General features: G+C 41.0%; 1 protein-coding gene across 3 annotated transcripts in view; it reads right to left on the minus strand.

The window, feature by feature from the left end:
* Window positions 1–1,983: 1,983 nt before the first annotated feature.
* Window positions 1,984–18,745, minus strand: part of XPO6 (exportin 6) — a 28,271-nt gene continuing 11,509 nt past the window's right edge. For 2 of the 3 annotated variants that reach the window (XM_063430537.1, XM_063430535.1), the window contains 13 exons: window positions 14,635–14,704; window positions 12,767–12,926; window positions 10,715–10,807; window positions 9,930–10,074; window positions 9,694–9,840; window positions 9,102–9,288; window positions 8,461–8,616; window positions 7,078–7,192; window positions 6,177–6,348; window positions 5,569–5,730; window positions 4,000–4,098; window positions 3,592–3,822; window positions 1,984–2,628 (listed from right to left, as the gene is read on the minus strand). In XM_063430537.1, the coding sequence (XP_063286607.1) occupies window positions 2,527–2,628; window positions 3,592–3,822; window positions 4,000–4,098; window positions 5,569–5,730; window positions 6,177–6,348; window positions 7,078–7,192; window positions 8,461–8,616; window positions 9,102–9,288; window positions 9,694–9,840; window positions 9,930–10,074; window positions 10,715–10,807; window positions 12,767–12,926; window positions 14,635–14,704 (1,839 nt within the window). In that variant the 3' untranslated portion in view covers window positions 1,984–2,526. The remainder of the gene's footprint in view (window positions 2,629–3,591; window positions 3,823–3,999; window positions 4,099–5,568; window positions 5,731–6,176; window positions 6,349–7,077; window positions 7,193–8,460; window positions 8,617–9,101; window positions 9,289–9,693; window positions 9,841–9,929; window positions 10,075–10,714; window positions 10,808–12,766; window positions 12,927–14,634; window positions 14,705–18,745) is intronic. The other variant, XM_063430536.1, reaches the window with a different exon arrangement.

Raw genomic sequence — 18,745 nt, forward strand, 5'->3', positions numbered from 1 at the left:
CACCTCTGTTCCACCACACGGGAATGGGGGACCTTACATTACACGGAGAAATGGGAAACAGACTTGGGGGAAACCCTAGAGGGTATAGACTGGCAGGATATTTGGGAAGCCAATTCCAAAACCTCCATCTGTGTAACGATGCAAGAACAGGCATATAAGACGATGATGAGGTGGTACATTACTCCGGTCCAACTTTATCATATGAAAAGAACACCCACAGATCTCTGTTGGCATAACTGCGGAGAAAAAGGGACTTATGCACACATGTGGTGGTTCTGTCCCACAATCAAAATATTCTGGAAAAATATCCAGCAGCTTATATCAGGGATCCTACACAGACCGATAGGCCTAGACCCTTGGACCTTCCTCCTGGCCAGACCCCTAGATGACTTACCCAGATCAGAACAACAACTACTCAACAAGATTGCCTTAGCTGCCAGAAAGGCCCTAGCCCAAACTTGGCTGCAGCCCACTCCCCCCCCCATTATCCACAGTGCTCAACAAAATCAAAGAGTGCCATCTCATGGACAAACTAACGGCCCGATTGAGAGGCACTATGACAACATTCACGAAGATATGGGAACCATGGGATAACTATACTGTCGACTGATTGGCCACAGGTAACATCCAGGACCATCCCCCCCCCCCCCCCCCCTCTCTACACCCAGCTTTCCGCTACCCCCTTTTCTTGATTGTAGGCCGAGCTTACCGGTAACCCGGCCTATAGGTTCGACACACTAAAACCAAGGCAACTAAACGACAACGTTGTCATTTGATTAAAAGTTACGTATTTTGTTATATATGTTTCTAAGTGTTGATCTTTTTACTGTACTGTACTGTATTGTATTGAAAAGCGATGACAGACCAATAGCCTATACAACGGATGTAAACGGCTTGTTATGCAATTCTCTAATACTTCACTTGGGCTTCTGCGCAAGCCACGTAACTGCACTATTCACTTCTGTCTGTCAGTGCAAAATAAAGAATTCTAAAAAAAAAAAAAAAATGCAAACAACATTTATAAACGCTAACTTTGGCCAGTGTTTAAAAAAATAACCCATCTGCAATACCTTGGGTTGTCTTCTTTTGCAAATGGTATGCTATCATAGGGGTAATGCTTATTCCTGGACTCTCAAAGGCAACATAACTAGCCTGGCAATTTTCAATGTGAAAATTTTTTACCCTTATATTTGACACCCTGTAACTTTCAGAAACACTATAAAACCCTGTATATAAGGGGTACCGTTATACCCTGGAGACTTCGCTGAACACATAGTATTTCAAAAGAGTAAAACGTATCACAACAATCTCAGTGAAAGTGCTGTTTGTGTGTGAAAAATGCAAAAAAAACGTCACTTTCACGGACGATATCATCACTGTGATATGTTTTACTGTTTTGAAACACTAATATTTGTGTTCAGCGAAGTCTCCCGAGTAAAACAGTAACTGGCTGAGATCATCAGAATTGACAATCTCAGCAAATTCAATTATTTCCTATGGAAAAACATTGTGATTAGCAGAGATCATCATTTCTGATTATGTCAGCTAAGGTGGAGTTTCGGGACGGGACCAGACGTTAGGTGCCCCGCACACTACTTTAAAAAGGTGAGTCAATCACCTACACGTAAGGCCAACCACCTAAACTGTGGTTTTATACACATTTGTGCTGCTGACACTATAGTGTTTAACTACACATTTTTAGTGGTCTGCTCATTTTTACTCCCCCCCCCCACCCCCCTCACTTTTAAAAAGGTTTTATTCTAACCCAAACCCATACAAAAACAGCTCCCCACAGTGCATCTATGTTATACATCAAGTTATGTGCACATCATACATTAAGTTATATGGTTGGGCAGTATAAATATGAGTGAATTTAAGATACTTGGACAGCCATAGGACACGGAGTCTGCAGGAGAAATAGTTCATACTAGGTATGTTAAAAACATACCGTATGTGGCTCTTGAAAATAAACACATACAAATCTAAACAAGACAGGAGTTTAATTCGCAGGAAGCGATGTTGCAATTCACAATGGAATGATAAAAAAAAAAAAAAAAAATTAAAATAAAATATAAAAACATTACACAAAGTCTTTCTCCAGATAATTGGGTCAGGCATGTAGCTTAAATGTCCATTTTAAAAAATCCAGAGTATGCGTCCATTAGGGGAAGCAGACCTCTCCACTTCCTCTGCAAATAAGGAAATTTGGGAACGATAAGGTTTGTAAAACTGAGAAGTGTTTTCAGTTAAAAAAAAAACAAAAAACAAGGAGATTTACTTAACCCCTTTATAAACCAAGGGATTAAAATGTTTGGGCAGAGTTGGTTTGAGAAGAGAGTCACAGCAGGCACTGAAATCTGTCAGAGAATGTGCTAAAAAGTCAGTGATTTAAAAACAAAAATAAAATTGGGGGGGGGAAAATAAAATAAAATTAAAAAGCGTGCTTCACAGCTGTAGAGTTAAGACAATCGACGTGAAGAGAAGGGGAAATCTGACCATTCTTTGAAAAAAAATGGAAGGGTTTTGTCACAGTTTCACAGTTCCCGGAGGGAGACTGGCATTGCAGAGTCTGTAGTATCGAAGATCATTCACTAGGCGATGGACGCTCTGCGTAAACGAAGGCAGGTCCTGTGTGGGAGAGAGGAAAGACCAGGTGAGACAAGGAGTAAAACCTGCTGAGCCAACCATAGAAGCTAATTTTACACAATTAAATGCAGTCATATTTACATATTGCATTTTTTCATTGGGGATAGATCTAAAAGCAACTTGCAAAAGCTACAGATCTTCTCTCCAGCCTTTGCAAGCTTTCCCCTTTCCCCACGGGAATAGACTTTGTCTGTGGGGAAAGGACCAATCACAAGCTTTCTCTTTGACAAACCCCAGATTCTGAGCCGTAAGCTTGCAGCGTTCATTTATTGAGCTAAACAGGCATGCCAGGGAGAGTCTACGGTAATGGGAAGAAAGCAGGTGCACTCGAAGACAACCTCCCCAGTTAGACACCAAGGAATGCGTTTCTGCAATTATTTAAAAAGAGCGGATTTCAAATAGAAGTAGTTACTTTTATAAACTGCAATTAAAATGATCATATCTGGACACAAAGCACCTCACAAGCGGGTGGAGTGTTCCTTTAACAAAAGACTTATTTCTAAAAAAATTTTTTTAAAGACAAATCGTTAAAATGTCACTTTGGGGTTTAGCAGAAAGGCCCCAAATCAGTCTTGTCTTTAACAAGGATAATCCTAGCTCAAAGTAACTATTTCCAAATGAACAGCCTGGGGACCTTCTTGTGCCTCTCTCTGGAAACCAGTAAATCCAGTGTTTCTCCATTAGAATAATTTCAACAAAATAAATGTTAAGACTTGGAAATTATTGAAAGTCTTCACAAGGAAGAGCCTCTAGTGGCTGTCATTCTGACTGATTGACGTAAATATGATTCCATTTGTCAGACTGCAGGGCCAGGGTCCATGTACCAAAACCACTACATTAAGATGTAGTGACTTTGGTGCTTAAAGTGTCCCTTTAATGCAATATTATTACATTTTATATTGCTAGATCCAAAGGAGAGAGAGTTTCTATGAGCAGGACTCTTACCCGTTCCATCTTGAAATTGCGGGCGAGGACATTTTTCTGGCCACTGTCTAAGCCCTCACAGCTGCCGAGGAATTCAGGGAGAAAGGAGGAAAAGAACGTGCTGAAATCCACTGATGCCATGTTGTAGACGGCAATGCCAATCTCCTCCTGCAGAAGGTCATGGGATTTGTGAATAAGAACCTGCAGCAGAACACTGACGAACTGAGGCAGCATGACAGCCCGGAACAGCTTCTAAGGTGGAGAGGGAGACGTGGTATCAGTAAGGAAATCCAATAAGGCAGAGACTCAAACACTTAAATCAATCTAGCACAGAAAGCATGGAACCCAAGAGGAGTGTCCGTGTACCAAGTTTACAATGAGTACATGTCACAAATTGCAGTAATATTATTTATGTATTTGTGGTCTCACCTTATGGTACAGTTTATGCTTGCTGTTGAGGGTCTCCAGGTAGGAGAGATTTTGCTTGAACACATGTATGTCTGGTTGAAGAAATGATTGACCAAACGCCTGAGTAGAGAAACCAATATTGGAGGTTAGAAACTCATTGACCTATACAATCATTTATGACATATCAAAAAAATAAATAATGTAAATATGCTGAATGAGGATTGTGAGTATCTTACCCTACTAGAGAGGCTACCTCCAGCTGACCCTGATAAGGAAGCAAAACAATTACGGATAGAAGAGATCTTTTAGTTCACCGTGAGATGGAAACATATCTCTGTACGGGAATTAGGATGAGATTCTTACCTGGCAGAGAAGTATTTAGCATGGAAACAGTATTTTCCAGCACTCTATTCTTATCATTAAATAAACAGAATAGTGGAAGTTTTACCTCTGCGTATCTTTTTTTAGAATGACTTCACAAGGAACTCTGGGAGAACTATGAGGAGGGCCATAGAGCAGGAACTCTTACTGGGAGGGAGTTTGTAGACGAGTGTTAACAACGATATACCCACTAGGCTGAATAAATTGTACACCTTGAGGCAAAGTTATAGAAAACACTTTATATCAACCATATAATACCACGCTCAGGTGGCACATGACCGCGTTCAAGTTGTTCCACACAGAAAGACAGAATCTGATTTATGTTGGCGAATCGGTGGTAAAAAAAGATCCTATTTTGGGTAGGGTTAGAGGCCTTGTAGCCAATGTCTTCAGTATCAAGCCATAGACTTTATTATGTAAACACGTGGAGGGACTATGATTGACCGATCAGACGTTATTTAACAAAATAAATGCCCCAGGCATTAAAGCACTGTGTCATAGAAGGTGTTAATCTGCCATGTAGTCATGGATTACAATTTGAATTTGGCATTTGGGCAGTAAGACGGGTAGCTGGGCAGAAGTAAATCCAGTCAGTATCTACAGAAGTGATGCGCAGCTTGGACAGACCATCACCTCACCATGCTGTGCTTATGGAACATGGCATCAGAGGTTCTTATGTCTTGACTAGTGGAGGTCCTGAAATTGCCAGATGGGGAGTCCTATTTAAAGGAGATACTTGACTGACAACGGAGGCTTAAAAAGCTATTAGGGAGCACCCAGTAACAGCATCTAATGAAGAAGGTTCCATGATGGCATGACGCCTTTAGCAATTAAGAAGAAGAGCGCACATGCACAGTATAGCAGAGTAAAGGCGCCACCTACTGGTAGAAAGAAGAAAATACAGCTGAATTTAAAAGGACAGGAGCACAGCTTGGGTCAGCAACTCTCCTGTATTTGTTCTACCTTGTGGTTTTGTTCTCTTTCACCAGTTTATTGTTGCTTTAAAGATATAGCAACGATGAGGCATGTGAAGTGGCTTCAATGCGGAGAGTGAATAGCCTTCACCTCAATACACACTATGGCAGGTGAAGACAACCTTTAGCACTTCTGGTGTTGTGGATTACATCTCCCATCGTGCTCTTACAGTCATGATGGCCAAGCATCTGGATTGCCGAAGGTTGCCTACTCCATTACTTTTATATCACCCACCTGCATGACTACAACAAACTGCGCCTGGTTCTCCATTGGTTCATCGCCTGCGTCTCTGTTAACGCTATCCAGGATGGAGGAGCGGAAGAAATACCTCCAGTTATTGTGCAGCAACTGGAACAGCAGCTCAAAGAGCTCTGCTTTTACATCGGGGGAGGGGCGCTGAAAAGGATGGAAAGATGCAGAAAATTTCATAAAAAAAAAAAAAAGTATACAAAAGGGATAAGGAACTGCACAAGCTTTGTACTGTAAACGTTAGATCGGTGTGGCACTACGTTAAAACACCATCTTATGACTTAGCCCTCAACAGGACGTCTCCGGCAGCTATGTACAAAATAAAGACCAGACTAAGTGTGTGCACAAACATCTACAGAGAGATCTACCATACGGAGTAATTTCAACATCTTAAGGATCCATCTCACATTGTAAACTGGAAGAAGAGGGAGACTGTACACGGCTTTGGTTATAAGGGACAAAACCTCAGCCTGGTGAAACATTTGTAATGAATTGTGCACATTTACTGTGGTCACCAGAAAATAACCGCTACCTTAACCTGGTATTTGTGGACACATGCTTAGACCAGCGACCCCCCCCCCCCCCTTCCATACCTCTGCAATTATAGGGTACAGTTGTTCCATGCAGAGTGACAGGATGCTGGGTAAAAACGGTTTGAAAGCTTGCCCGGGTTCCTGCACGACCACTTGAAGTATCTTCAAGAATTTCTCCACCACATGGCACCCGGCACTGCCTTCCTGCAGAATACTCTCTGCCAGCTGTTCCCTGCAGCGAAAACAAACAATTACAGACACTGCACACGAGACCATTCAGAGAGAGATTAAGCAATGCCTTCAAGGTATACAGTCAGACTGGTATGGAGACTCTGTATCCTCAGAGTATATAGCAATATCAACTAGGATCAGGTATTCCGAGCATTGTGATATTGGCTAAATCATTCATGTGACTGAAAATAATGAATAAAAAGGGAAATCTCCCCCCCACCCCCCATATTCAGGTGAACACATATTTATAAGGTGGATATGCTTAAAGGTCCACTATAGTCACCAAAACAACTACAGCAGGCTGTTTGCATTTTCTCTGAATAGACAGTGTTTATATTACAGGCTAGGGATACCTCCACTGGCCACTTCTTAGATTGTTACTAGAGATGCTTCCTGCTACACAGTTACTTTATCTGTCTCCACCCTCTGCATGCAGATACAATGCATCTATGAGAAGATGCTGATTGGCCAGTGTGGCATTTGGCACTGCCCCCTACCCCACCTCATTAGGATGGACGATCTCCAGTGACCTCTTGGTCGTTACAGAGATTATCTTTAGCACTAGACTGAAACATTGTCAGCTCAGCGCCTACATTAATCATCTTAATTTGAAAGGAAGGTGAGGTTTGCTGGGCCAGTTCTTTCTGATGTAGGCTTCATTTGTAGGCCCTACGTTCTCATTAAGGTCACCTCTTCAAATTCACAAATAACCCGAACACTATATGGTTACCTGGTGAACATATTAAGAAAGGTCTGGATGATTTGCTCTGTGAACGGCGCTCCCATCTGCACTCGCAGTCCCTGGAACAGGGCTAGGAAGAAGCTGAGCATTTCTTGTGTCACATCTTAACAGAAAGAAGATAAATAGAACATTATAACATTCATGATTTGAGCCACTTCGTTCAGACAATATATGGTTTCAGAAGGAACTGTATTCGAACAACTCACATCGTTCTGTTTCTGAATGGCTAGTGAAGATTCCACACAGCTTCCACATAGACAAACACCATTAATCAGCACGCTAGCGACGCTCACTATGGACCCTGACACATTGAGATACCAATCGCTAGGGTCTTCTTTAATAACCAAATACAAATTTGATCTTTTATGAGCCTGGGCAACCATTGTTATAGATGCACTTTTAAACAGAATGAGTGGTTAGAACCTGGGAAATTTCAACTTTAAATGAGGTTTTAGAGCAGTGGGCTCTTGATCCCCAATAAATAGATTTACACTAAAGGGTTGAATCAGGGAGAAAGAAGTTTCCACCTCCACCGGTAAATCCTACACACAGTCTTATTGCAATAGCTTTTTTGTGGGTGCTTTGAGAACTATTATGTTCCAACCCTCTTTAAATGATCTTCCTCTCATGCTTTTGACAAATATAATACACAGTAAGTTAAAGTTTAACCATATTTGTGTTCTAGACCATTGGTAACCAACAAGTAGTACAGCAGCTGTTAAAGGACTAGAATTCCTGCAATCTTCCCGCAAACTGACTAATGCAGTCGATTATCCCAGCACACTGATTTCAGCAAGAACTGGCAAGGCGCTTGTTGGTGTCCCCTCTGCTCTAGGTCAGATGGTCTCAATCACTACCACCTTTGTTTATGGTGGCAGATTTCAACTGATCTAATGGTCTTAAGCTCAGAGCTCGCCAAAATGCATCTCTTCCGTTACAGAAAAACCTGAACACCTGTGATCCTCTGGTCACCCAGACACACTATTGTCTGCAGAGAAGCATCACAGGAGATGTAGTTCCAAAGCTAGACTGCTACCTGGCCCTCACACTGGCACTGTAGGGTTTTGGATTACTACAACATGCAGTCCTCGTTTATCCATGTGGGTGCAGACAGTGCTAGAACAAGATTAGCTGGGGGTCCTTTGAAATGGATTACGCTCAACAAGGACAACTTAAAGATAGTGGGAGAAAACCAAAAACAAAGCTGACTACCTAAAACAAGTCTAAAAACCCTCTGAAAATAACCAGGATACGAATAGAGGCAGAGCAGATTAAGTATGAAAATAAATCAAACTTGAGTTCATGTTCTAAGCCATCATATCCTACACTCCAATAACAAAAGGCCCAGAGACGTACTGGAATGCAGCTTACCAGATTGGTGGATGTAAACCGGAAAAAGGGCAAGAGAGAGCTGAGCAGCCTCCTGTATGGACTGGTAACAGATCTGCCGGGATTTAGTGCCCTCACCAGATATATTCTCCACGATGTCCCTCAATACACTAAGGGTCTGACAGATCACACGTTTTGCTGGGGAGAATAATAGAATCAAGTTCAGCATGGACAACAGAAAAAAAAAAAAAAGCTCCAATGTTGAAAACCTGTGATTTCAAAATCATACATTGAACCTATAAAATGACTCAGCATGTCTTCGTCTTTCAACTACATATTGGCTTCTAAAGTCAGTCTTAATTTACACATTGCATACATTTAATTGTGGGAAACATCACACCCAGGGGTTCACACAGAATTGAAAAAAGTAGACTTAAATAACAGATTTTTAAAAATGTGGCTCAGTTGGCCACAATATGACATTTTAGCCTTAAACCTCCAATTCAGTGTTTACTGAACACACCCCTAAGACTAAGATGAGGGATTTCGAGTGGATCTCGAGACAACGTGAAAGAAGCCCCCATGGCAGCGAGACAGAGGTTTGAGCACACAGCCAATACATAATGTGAAAGGGTAAATACTAAAATGAGGATAATGTGAGGATGTGTGGAGGTCACACTTACTGGCCTCGATCTGACCCTTTCGTGCTGGAGGTGCACTGCCCTTTAGCAGCCGGTACTCTCTGGTCAGAGCACTTAGCAGGTTGGTATGATGGTTGGAGCGTTCGGCCCACTGCTGTTCAGTTTCAGTAACATTGGGCCAGGGGAGGAGTAGAACATTGGAGAGGGCTCGACATAGCAGCACTTGGGCCTGGTACATAAAATAAAAAGGTTATTAAGAAGCAGATGTCTGAAACCCTGAGAAACAGAATACACTTGTTATGGCACACTACATCTCAACTTATATGTATTATTCACTTTCTTCAAAATCGCAGCTGGCAATTCTAGGATTTGTGTCAAAAAAAATAAAAATGAAAAACATTTAAGTCACATTTTACAATATCTACATTGAGTTTGAGAGACAATGACTGCATTGCCTCATTTCCAACCTCTTTACACTTTATCAGAGGCAAAGAGTAAACAGAGGTTTGTATTCCATAAAAGAAAAACATAAAACCCTCTTTGGAAGAATAGAACAATATAGTTAAAATAATGCATGCTTCAAGCCTAGGTGTGTGCAGACCAGAATTCTGCAGCTGTGTCCCAATGTCCTTACCTCCTCCGGTAATCGCTGTGCTGAACTGTCTGTGACGCGGCTGAACACTTTCTGGACGGCAGGAATGTTGATAAGAAACACAGGCCTCACCGTTGTGGCAATGGACACAAGCAAATGGCAGGCAGAGAGCAGCAGCTTCTCTTGTACCTTGAAGAGCAGAAATAGATGTATGAGGTCTCGGCAGACAGACTGGATATCGGAGCTCAGTGTGTGATCACCTTAATGCAGGCACTCACCTTGGTGCTGATGAGGGGAGGCAAAGCCTCCATTGCCGTGGAGATAATGGAGATAAATTGCTCTGGGTTCTGGCGCTGAACTTCGCTGTAAAAACGTGCCAGCCAATGGGAGTAAGCCTGCAGTGCTGCCAAAGACTGGGCATGTCTGTAAGGAAGAATACTCAAGGTCTACAGACTGGCTTTGTGCTCACATTGATGCAGTGGGAAGAAGAGGGCATTTATAGAATGAAACACACTTGATCAATAAGTGGATTGTTTGTCTGTTTAAATAAACTTTACTTCCCTAGAAATAAACACAAGTTGAAATGCGACCCTAAACTTTGCAAATTCAATTTGTTTTTTCTTTTTAAGTTACCAGCACTGCCTCTTTATAAATCTGCATACAGTGAATTAACCAAGGTTATGGTGCTGCGGTGCAGACAATTTACAAAGCATTGCAAAAAGAATAAACTTGTCATAAATAGGAATTAGACAGAAAAGAGCGGCATTAAAATGACAAGTTAACAGAAGTTATAGAATAAAAATTCTACTTACACAGAGTTTCCCCAAAACAAAACTCATGCCCCCAGGCACCCAGTTTTAGCAAAATATCTCAATATACCCTTTCTTTGCACTTCGTCAAAAACAACTAACAAAACCCAAGAACGAAGCAACAGATGTTGATATACAGAACATAAACACAGAAAACAGCACAGAACGTTTGTGTCCTACTTCGCGGCCACATGGTCAATAGTTGTAAGACTGCAGACAGAAAGGTCACCTGCAGGCAGGCCAGGACTACTTACACATCAACAAGGTCCGGCTTCAATACCGATGGTACAGCGGTCTCCATATTGTACAGTTTGATCTGAGAGCCATATAAAGTGACCTTCACCAACCTAGAGAGGAGAGAACGCACAGTAAGCCCACTATACAACTTTTACATGGAGCGCCTCCTCTTTCACAAGCTAGGCTTTCTCCTATTTACAGATGAGATGAGAACTTGCACAGAACACCCTGGATTAAGGAGCACTCTAGCTTCCCATGTATGGACTGGCTTGAGAGGGCAAGAAGGGTCATAGTTTGGAGGAAAGTATAGCTTCCTCTTTGTGGACTCAAAGTAAAATATAATAATGGGAAAAAACCCAAACACATTTCCTATGCAGACAAACAGAAATTGCTACAGAGCTCTAAGCAGAGCGGGGAGGCACGGAGCCAACTTAAATTAGGAAAATAACCTCCCTAGCTGTCAGACATGTCTAATTAATTCTAAATGTGCAGATTTCATATAGAGATGAACACTTTTATAAACTGCAATTAAAATGAGCATTTCCTGGCACAAAGCACCTCAGCAAGCTAAATGAAGGGCTCCTTTAGTTTGACAGGATTTTTATGATCGGTGCTTGCATTTGGCCAGGCTGCCGTACAGAATACGTCTCACTGACACTCTGACCGCCTGTTCACTGACCCACTATGTCAAAAGAAGCAGAGCAGAAAGTACTCTGTGCTTAGTATCCATGGCCAGTGAAGCACGTTAGGATTTGATTGGGAGAAGAAGAGTTTATTTTAAGGCCTGCTTCGATTTAAAAAAAAAAAAAAAAAAGGTTAATTTTAGGTTAGCACATAGGCCTCAATGCAACGTGTGCCCTGGATGTACCAGGATCAACTGAACTGTAGTGGTTATGGTGCGAGGAGTGATCAGCAGATGCGCCTTAAGTGGGAGCTTTTGGCTGTCTCCTGGATGTAGTAGAGGCGGGCAGCAGTGCTCGGCGGACCCCTGGTAAGAAGTCAAACTGTTCCCTTAAAGCACTGAGCACTAGCCTACCAATAATTTCCTAGGAGAAAAGCATTCTATTGGCAGAGATTATTGATTGTGATGATCTCAGCTAAAGAGGAGGTGCTTCCCCAAGGAGTCCAGCGCTGCCAGCGAGAAATAAAAAAATAAGTAGATTATCCATTTTAACCCTAGCAGCAGGGGCCTTCGTCTAAACGGTGACTAGGACACCATAGTGTTAGGAATACACCTTTATTTCTAATGCTATAGTGTTTATTTAAACGCTGGAGAAGGGTTTCCTTTTTCTATATGTTTAATCATATACATAGTCAGTCTACTTCGAAGTGGACAGCCAATTAAAACATTTATTCAGTGATTTGGTTCTTTAATAAGGAACAGAATGGTTGTGCGTACACACACACACACGTTTCGTTGAGGATGTCTCCTGGATTTTAAAAAGGGATAGTTCAATTTAATTAGAGTCAGTCTCTTCATTAAAGTGCACACAGTTTCTGATCCGTGGCCAGACTATAGAGTGACCTCAGTACTTGCTGTCAGACAGACAATCTGTATGACAGCAGGCACATAGATAATTACTCAGAAGGGCGATCTAGATCAACTGCTTCAGAAATATGGAACACCTGTACTCCGGAATATAGGACTCAAAGTCAGTATCTGATCTCAGGCTTTATGAAGGGTAAAGTAAAGATAAAATTATTTCGTTTATTTAAATAGGAACACCTAAAGAGGCTTTAGAGTTTAACAGCAAGTCCCCCATTGTCTTACTTTAAAAAAAAGTGTTCATTTTAAGAGAAAATCAAAAAACCTTAATAGAGACTCCCTGGTAATACCTCCCTGGTCAACCAGACCGAATGTTTGAGTTCAAAGCTCCTCTATGAGCAGACTGCAGTGATTGCAGAGCTGGTGTCCCATATAAAATGACGTCTGTTTTCGCTATAATCTTAATGATTGAACAATTCTATTTACAAGATTCCCTCAAAATAAATAGAAAAATGGCAAAGTGATCACTGCAGTATGAAAACCTAACATTTTGTTATGAAGAAGCGAGAGGAGGTTTTATTACCTTTCAACTACGGTCAGAGCATCGTTGAAACGGGCCTCAAACACATCGCCAATAAAATACTCTGCAAGTCTCCCGACTGCCTGTAAAAGAGAGCTGAGATCTCGCAGGGAGCAGTGTAATCTCCGACAGTCATTTTCGGCTGTTACATTCAGACGCTGGTCTGTGGGAGATTGGGGACAGATTACACCTAGATTATGGAGGGTCAATGCTTTACCCCATCACAGAGGGAACATTTATCTTAATGACATTACAAGAATCTATTTAATACACACACACAATGCTAGATTTTTTTTCATATTTCCTCAATGCAATTAACAGTTAAACGAGATTCTCTCTAACTAATTATTTAGGACTACCGACTCTGGTTGTCATATTCCCTTGGTTTTACTTTGACACAATCTTTGTCATGCTAATGAACATATCATGAAGAGGAGAGGGAATGTAGTATTCATATGCTGGAAGTAACAGCAATCAGATGGAGGAATCCCAAATGATCTTGCTTTTAGCAGGTTTCTCTCCTGCAATGCATGAATGCTACATACTAGAGGGCAGCACGAAGCAGTAATAGGAGTGCAGGGATGTTACATGACTTCTAGAAACCCTATCCCTTGACATTCACATAGAGGACATTCTTGGGACATGTGATCAATCCAATATGTGGCGCTCCATCTGGATATAGCTATCCCTTTGTGCCTGCCCTTCTGCCCAGATGGCCAGTCTTCCCATGACACAATCATTAATCTAGAAAGGCGTCAGCATATGCCTCTTTGGAAGCAAAAACTTGTGAATACGGTGTATGGAGGGTTTTGGGGATAACTCTTTAAATGCTAAAGAGGTGACTAATCCAAGCTGGACAAACACCTGGCTGGTCTCCTTGCCAAGTTTTTTTATCCCATTTTTATTTTAAATGGTGGGATTGGGGGGTACTCAATGTCTGTTTTCCCAAAAGCTCTGCTGCTCTTTAGAACAGGCAGACAATAAAAGTCAAGGAGGACGATGCAAGATCTTACTTAATTCAATATTATAAGCTTCCAAACGCTAAAAAAAAACAGGGAAGAAAATATATATATATTCCGCTCTAAAAAAGCAGCCGATATGAATAAATGATTCAATTGTCAGGGAGGTGGATCAGAGCTCCAAATGGCACATCCACGATACAAGAGAGCTCTGGGGACTGCAACAAGATCCCATTTCCACTGCAAAAGGGTCATTTAGACCTCTAGACATGGAGACTGTCCGTTCCATTATTTTTATTTGACATCTTGTAATTCTTAGATAATGTGTCTTCCAAGCTCAACACAAACAGCCGATCATGGTCATTCATTAGTAAACATAACCCATGGGACCGGTGAACACAAAATGACCTTGCGCTGAATTTTCACTTGCAGAGGGAAAAAAAAACAAAAACACTTTTTTTCTTTAGTAGATTAATTAAACGTAGTTAGAAACTCCCGATTCTTCACTATAACAACTGGCTACCAGCATGAATTATTTAGGCCAAAGTAGTGGCGTTCTAATAAAATAACAAAAAAAAAAAAATTAAATAAAATGAAACACAAAGTTAAACCAAACTTTTGCAAGTCACTTATCAATTAAAGCCGACTCACTAAAATATAAATGAAAAAAATAAAAAAGGGATTGCATTCATCCAGAGAACAGGGTTCTTTACCGAGTCAGGGTCAGCACAACCCATGCATATGGTACATCACTAGGAAAGAGCCTCAGGCACACACTGGGTTCAATGAGGGCTTAGTCAAGCCTGACCAAAACCTTGGTGGAGGTGGAAACGTTGCTGTGCCCATGACGGTCCGATAAACTGCTTTATTTCTGAGCACAGTGAGGGAAAAGGAAAAATAAGCAAGGCATACCTGCTCCATTTGTGACTATGCATTGCTGCAATCCAAGATATACATCGAGGTTCTCTTGCAGGGCAGCAAACTGTAGAGATAAGAAAAGAAAGCATTCAGACATGTTCTCTCAAACACCGATAAACTTCCCTTTTGCACTGAATAGCTCTTTTCACACATTTCGTTTGCCCGATCATCAGCAAAAAGCGGACTGTCAACTATTTAAAACAAAAGCAAGTGTGTGCCAGGGAGATTCTGCGACATGTGAGCAGTGCTAGGTCATTGAGACACAGACACGATCATAAATATTGCTGCATTAGCACAGGTGCATGAAAAGTTATTTTAGTCTGTCTGCACACGGAGAGAGGCCTCACTGTGCCTTTGAGAGGTGGAGGTCTTTTAGGAATAGATGGATCATAGAGAAACTAAAACCTGAACAGAAATCCTCAAAGTCGTTTGTTCAACTACAAAATCGTAGCAATATTAACATGTGAACGGTTAAATTGAAGGAAAAAAACAAAAACACAAAAAACATTCCAAATCTGCTCTAGTCAGTTTGATTGTAGCCCCAATTTGTGCTATGTGTAAGGCAGCCATTTAAAGTTCAGATTTAACTTTATTATCACTGTACAATGTGCACACCGTTAGCCTCTGAACTGAAATGCAGCAGCAATTCTATAAAATGGACGCTCAGTGTAAGCTTTATACAATCTATACCAATGCCATAGCTCCCCTAGTATTTAAGAAATACAATCCTTCATTGATACACATTTTAATACCTTATACAATAATGCTACCATATACATATTTAACATACACCCCTTAGCCCCAGTCCAAGTAATACATTTCATCCCATACTTGTGCCACACTACAATACAGTTAATACATCTAGTGCAAACTAAATACCTAATCCTTAACAATATTTTAACAATTCACAGCTCAGTTGTTGACTGATAGGGCAGAGAATGACGGGCCAACATCAGGCAGAGATGCTGATTTTACAGAAGTCAATGAGAAGAGGGGCCAGCTGCTCACTGAGAATGGTTTGTAACAGAGCTCAATGTTGCTCAGAGAAGCATTAACGCAAAGCATTCTGCGTCTCCATGCAGTGTGGGGATGCTGACTGTTTGTCCGACAATCTTTGCAGGGCCGAAACTAGGAAGTCCGTCTGGTGGCTTTCAGAGTGGCAGCCAGGAGAGGTGGCATTATGCAGCAGTATAAACACTACTTTTTCTCAGAAAAGGCAGCGTTTACACTGCTCAGCCTAGAGACTGGCTCTTTACCCCCAGAAACACCAAATTAAGCTGTAGTGGTTCTGGTGCCTGTATTGTCACTTTAAAATTGCAAAGAGTTTTTCTGCTCTTTCCTGGACAAATCATTCTTTCACTGGAAAGTCAGCCCCTAGAGCAATAACTCTTTAAACCTGGCCTTCCCCAACAGTTTGACATCACGTAGGGGAAAGACAGACGTTCAATAAATCCAGAGATTCACCCATTCAGTGGGTAATATGTCCTACTTTTCATTAGAAGTATTCCTATTACCCCAACATGCATAAAAGATCACCAAAGGGCTTAGATCCCATGCAAAATATATATGGTTTCCAGGCGCAACTGCATAAACCAGCCTAAACCAAAACAAAAAAATAAAATGATTTTCACCCATATCTTAAGGCCAAATTGATATTAGTATTAACAGCAACACTGATCATTGATCCCCTGATTGCCATAAAGTGAGACTTCTACCAGCCTGGAGCCCTCCCTCCCCCTTTCACAAACTCTCTGCAGGAGTTAGATCAATCGTCTGATGATATGAATAGTCTCCAAAGGTGACAATCATACTGTAGGGTATAAATTGCAATCCCTATGTATGACAAACAGATCTTCTGAGGCCAGAGTTCATCCATGATTTATAGCAAGCCCTGGAAAGGTCTGAGGAATGCAAAGTGCTGACTCCTAAGTTACTAGAAGCGGACTGACATTTATCAAATTGTTATTCCATACAAGTTAGACAAAGCGTGGGTAAGGTGATTCGATTTTTCCAAAGGACTAAAAAAGCACACCTGCCCAAAAAGCTGTAATGGAAGGAAAATAAATACAATTTCCAAGCAGTCGGCAATGTCTTAATTTAATACATTTCCAAGCAGTCGACGATAATGGGTTTGGATCAGGACATCATCTTTACTGGCCCATATAGACATGCAGGAGCCAGGGGTAAACTTTACAACAAACACACATGTACCTTAAATGAAGGCAGTCCAGCACAGTGGCAAGCGGGGCAAGAGAGGGATCACAACACCTTTCCATTTGCTTAATTTTTATAGTAACTCGATGGAGCAGTAAAATAACTTCTCTGCATGGTCCGTGTAAAGATCTTCAGCACTGTCACCCTCTCATGTATTCCACCTTTCGTTTCAGTCTCTTTTTGCCATCTTTCAGCTCCCTAGTTTCTCCCTATGCCAGTCCCTCTCTCTCACAAACTTTCCCCCAGTCTCACACTGCAGGCGTCTCACTTGCCGAAATATTGGTCTCTTTCGGTCTTCATCTGTCATTTCCACCCATATTAGCATTTTCCACGGTCTCTCACATGGATTATGGAAACAAAGACGTGTTCTTTGATATTACAGGCAATGGACGACTGTACGGCTTTGATTCCATTTATCAATAGTTCAATCGATGCAATTTGGAATTAAGAATTAATTTGACAAATACGTTGGCCTTATTCATACCATCAATAAATACAATATGATGTACCATCGGTGTAAGACATTCAAATTGTTATACCAACTAACCTCAATTCTTTCCAGAGGATTTAAAGGGACACTCTGAAAACCAGAACCACTACAGCTGAATGTACCGGTGTTCTGGTCCCTGCAGTCTCTTAATTGTAAACACAGTCTTTTCTGAGAAACAAGCAATATTGACATTTGTCCCAAAGGACACCAGTACATGCTGTCACTCAGCCACTAGATGCGCTTCCGTTTGCAGCCCTTCCATCTCTGCAGGACTGACATTTGGAGTTTTCACACTCTGCATGAAAATGACAAACACTTTCCCTAGACACACACTCAGCGATACCATGTGAATGAGGTTTGTATAGCCAACAGATGTACATTTCACAGTGCAGAGATGGCCAACCAATCCCACTATGGACGTTGTGAGTTCTTCCCATGATGCAGAGTTTTTGGGCTCAACATTTATGGCATCAAATGTTAGAAAATGACCACTCTGCATCCCTGTTATATATGTATTCATGTTTTGGATACGTACCTTTTAGTAATAATATTGTTCATATGTAAAAAAGGGAATGGTGAAAGTCTTCCTCTCTTCTCAATCTATCCTTTGGTACTGCTGGCCAATGTCATTAACAATTGACCATCTTTCTTACTTGCCAAGTCATGGTTCAACTTTTAGCAATGCAATTAAAGACAAAAGAGCCCCTTCATATTATAGCAGGGAGGCATTTTAGTTATAGGTCTCTTCTCCACACTGGTGGAATGGCTTCTATTAGTAATCCATAAACACTTCATCCAGAAAGTAATATAAAAAGGTGTATGTAGCCAGAAAATGAAACTGATATTTACAATAAATGCTAAATACATTTAAATAAAAAATTAGAACCAGTCTTTGGACTGTCTTATTCCATTATAAGAAGTACCCTTATAGTGTGCTGAAAACAATTAAATCACGTTTAACAATTTGATGTTAAAACAGGATTTAATAATTTTTACAAAGGTTTAACAATTTGTGATAAAATTTCAAAATGGCCACCCAAACTCTTGCCCTTTTGGGAAAAAAGAAAAAAGAAAAAAAGGGAAACCCTGCAAGAACGACATTAATGCAACCCAGCATATTGTAATCTAATCTTTACATTGCACTAAACATGTGTGTGTGCCTGGAGTGCCCCTTTAAGAGTAGTTTATGTAGCACAGTAATGGAGTACACCCCTCACATTTTTGTAAATATTTTATTATATCTTTTAATGCGACAACACTGAAGAAATGAAACTCTGCTACAATGTAAAGTAGAAAGTGCACAGCCTGTATAATAGTGTAAATTTGCTGTCTCCTTAAAATAACAACACACAACCATTAATGTCTAAACCGTTGGAAAAAGAAAGTGAGTACACCCCTAAG

The sequence above is a fragment of the Pelobates fuscus genome, chromosome 8, assembly GCF_036172605.1.
Source record: "Pelobates fuscus isolate aPelFus1 chromosome 8, aPelFus1.pri, whole genome shotgun sequence".
Taxonomy (NCBI): Eukaryota; Metazoa; Chordata; class Amphibia; order Anura; family Pelobatidae; genus Pelobates; species Pelobates fuscus.